Genomic DNA, 2,062 nt, shown 5'->3' with positions numbered 1-2,062 from the left:
GTCATTCACACTGTCCCACTGCAGGGGGATGGAGGGTTAGCTGAGGCCTCTTCCCATGCTGGACCGTCTCAGAAGCAAGGTGCAGCAGCGGGGGGATTCAGCGTGAGGTCTCCTGGGGGTGCAGCACACCATGGGGCCTGCTAGCACTCAGGCCCCAGAGGGTGGCCGGCTGGTGCTGGGAGGGGCAGAGAGGGTGCGGCAGGTTGCTGGGTGTGCACACAGGCCGCCACCCCTGGGCGCTGTCTGGGGCTCAGCCAAGGATGGGAACTAGCAGGTGAAAAGCTGGCCAGGGCAGGGGTTCTGGAGCTTTTGTGTTTGCAGTTTTATGAGGTTGAGCACAGTAGCTGGTTCTTCATGCACACCTGGAGGTCCAGGTGGCTGGTGAGGGGCTACGAGAGACCTCCTGCCCCAGGCATGTCAGTTTCTAAGCCAAGGATGCAGGTTACTTTCCTCCCCATCGGCTTTGTGCGGCAAGCCTCAGGCTGGGGAAGGGGCTCGGCCTGGGACCCTTGCTCCACGGCGAGGGGGTGGGGCTTGTCCAACAGACGTTCACAACTTAACTGTCTGGACTTACAGGCAGGGCGCGGGCTGGGGGGCGCCCTCGAGGGTCCCTAGAACTGAGAGGGGAGAGTGCTGGTCAAATGGCTTGGTGGATGGGGGCTCAGAGAGCATCTGGGGACAGAGACGGGGCGTGGGGTGGTATGGATGTCTCCTCCAGGTCTCCGGAGCTAAAGAAGGCCTTGGGGTCACCAGGACTCTGTTCTGTGTTCACTCTTCCAGATGGGAGAAATTGGAGTGCGTGGGCGTGCTGGCGGGAAGGATCCCGCTGAGGACAGGGGAGCAGCCCCCAGTGGGCGGAGGCAGGGTTGGCCTGGGGACGGGGATGGGTGGGGGTGCTCACAGCCGGGGGGAGCCCCTGCGGGCATCCTTTTCCCTCCCAGACCGGGAAAGGAGGGGACAAGCATAAGGAGGGCTGTGAGGGGAACAGGAGATGCCCCTTGGAGGGGTGGGTGGTGCGCTGTCTCATGGGCTGGAAGTCCCGCGGGCCTGACGTGCTGCTTCTCCCACAGGAAAGAATCTCTATACAAATGAATACGTAGCTATCAAATTGGTGAGTCCAAGCCCTGCCCCTAGCCCCAAGCGGCAGCTGTCCCGATGGACCTGGCCAGGGTCGGGGCGGGAGGAGGGCAGGCCTGCGCCCTGCGTGCCGCCCATGCGTCCTCTCGTCCCTCCCAGGAGCCCATCAAGTCCCGGGCGCCGCAGCTGCACCTGGAGTACCGCTTCTACAAGCAGCTCAGCGCCGCAGGTACCCCGGGGCCGGGCGTGGGGAAACCGGGGGAGCCCGCCTGGGCACCGCGCTAGTCTGTGTCCTCCATCCGCAGAGGGCGTCCCTCAGGTCTACTACTTCGGCCCGTGCGGGAAGTACAACGCCATGGTGCTGGAGCTGCTCGGGCCTAGCCTAGAGGACCTATTCGACTTGTGCGACCGCACGTTCACGCTCAAGACGGTGCTCATGATAGCCATCCAGCTGGTGCGGGCCGGGCTGGGGCGGAAGGGGCGGGGTGGGGCGGAAGTGGGGGGCGCAGAGGGCGGGCTGAGGCCCACCTACCGCCCGCGCACCGGCAGATCACGCGCATGGAGTACGTGCACACCAAGAGCCTAATCTACCGCGATGTGAAGCCAGAGAACTTCCTAGTGGGGCGGCCGGGCACGAAGCGGCAGCATGCCATCCACATCATCGACTTCGGCTTGGCCAAGGAGTACATCGACCCCGAGACCAAGAAGCACATCCCGTACCGTGAGCACAAGAGCCTGACAGGCACGGCACGCTACATGAGCATCAACACGCACCTGGGCAAGGGTGAGTGAATGCAGTGTGGGCCGGGCAGGGGATGGTGGTTGGGAGGGCCAAGCTGACCTGCTGTCCCCCGCAGAGCAGAGTCGCCGTGATGACCTGGAGGCGTTGGGCCACATGTTCATGTACTTCCTGCGCGGCAGCCTACCCTGGCAGGGGCTCAAGGTGGGTGGGTCAGGCCGGGTGGGCAGGTGGGAGGTCTCCCGC

General features: G+C 64.5%; 1 protein-coding gene across 1 annotated transcript in view; it reads left to right on the top strand.

The window, feature by feature from the left end:
- CSNK1G2 (casein kinase 1, gamma 2) overlaps window positions 1-2,062 on the top strand; it is a 24,783-nt gene that overhangs the window by 20,720 nt on the left and 2,001 nt on the right. Inside the window, exons 3-7 of the mRNA XM_010844535.1 lie at window positions 1,071-1,111; window positions 1,237-1,306; window positions 1,383-1,531; window positions 1,627-1,861; window positions 1,935-2,020. Coding sequence (XP_010842837.1) covers window positions 1,071-1,111; window positions 1,237-1,306; window positions 1,383-1,531; window positions 1,627-1,861; window positions 1,935-2,020 — 581 coding nt within the window. The remainder of the gene's footprint in view (window positions 1-1,070; window positions 1,112-1,236; window positions 1,307-1,382; window positions 1,532-1,626; window positions 1,862-1,934; window positions 2,021-2,062) is intronic.

Source organism: Bison bison, unplaced genomic scaffold (assembly GCF_000754665.1).
Source record: "Bison bison bison isolate TAMUID 2011002044 unplaced genomic scaffold, Bison_UMD1.0 scf7180017864203, whole genome shotgun sequence".
Taxonomy (NCBI): domain Eukaryota; kingdom Metazoa; phylum Chordata; class Mammalia; order Artiodactyla; family Bovidae; genus Bison; species Bison bison.
This window is presented reverse-complemented; position numbering and strand designations above follow the sequence as displayed.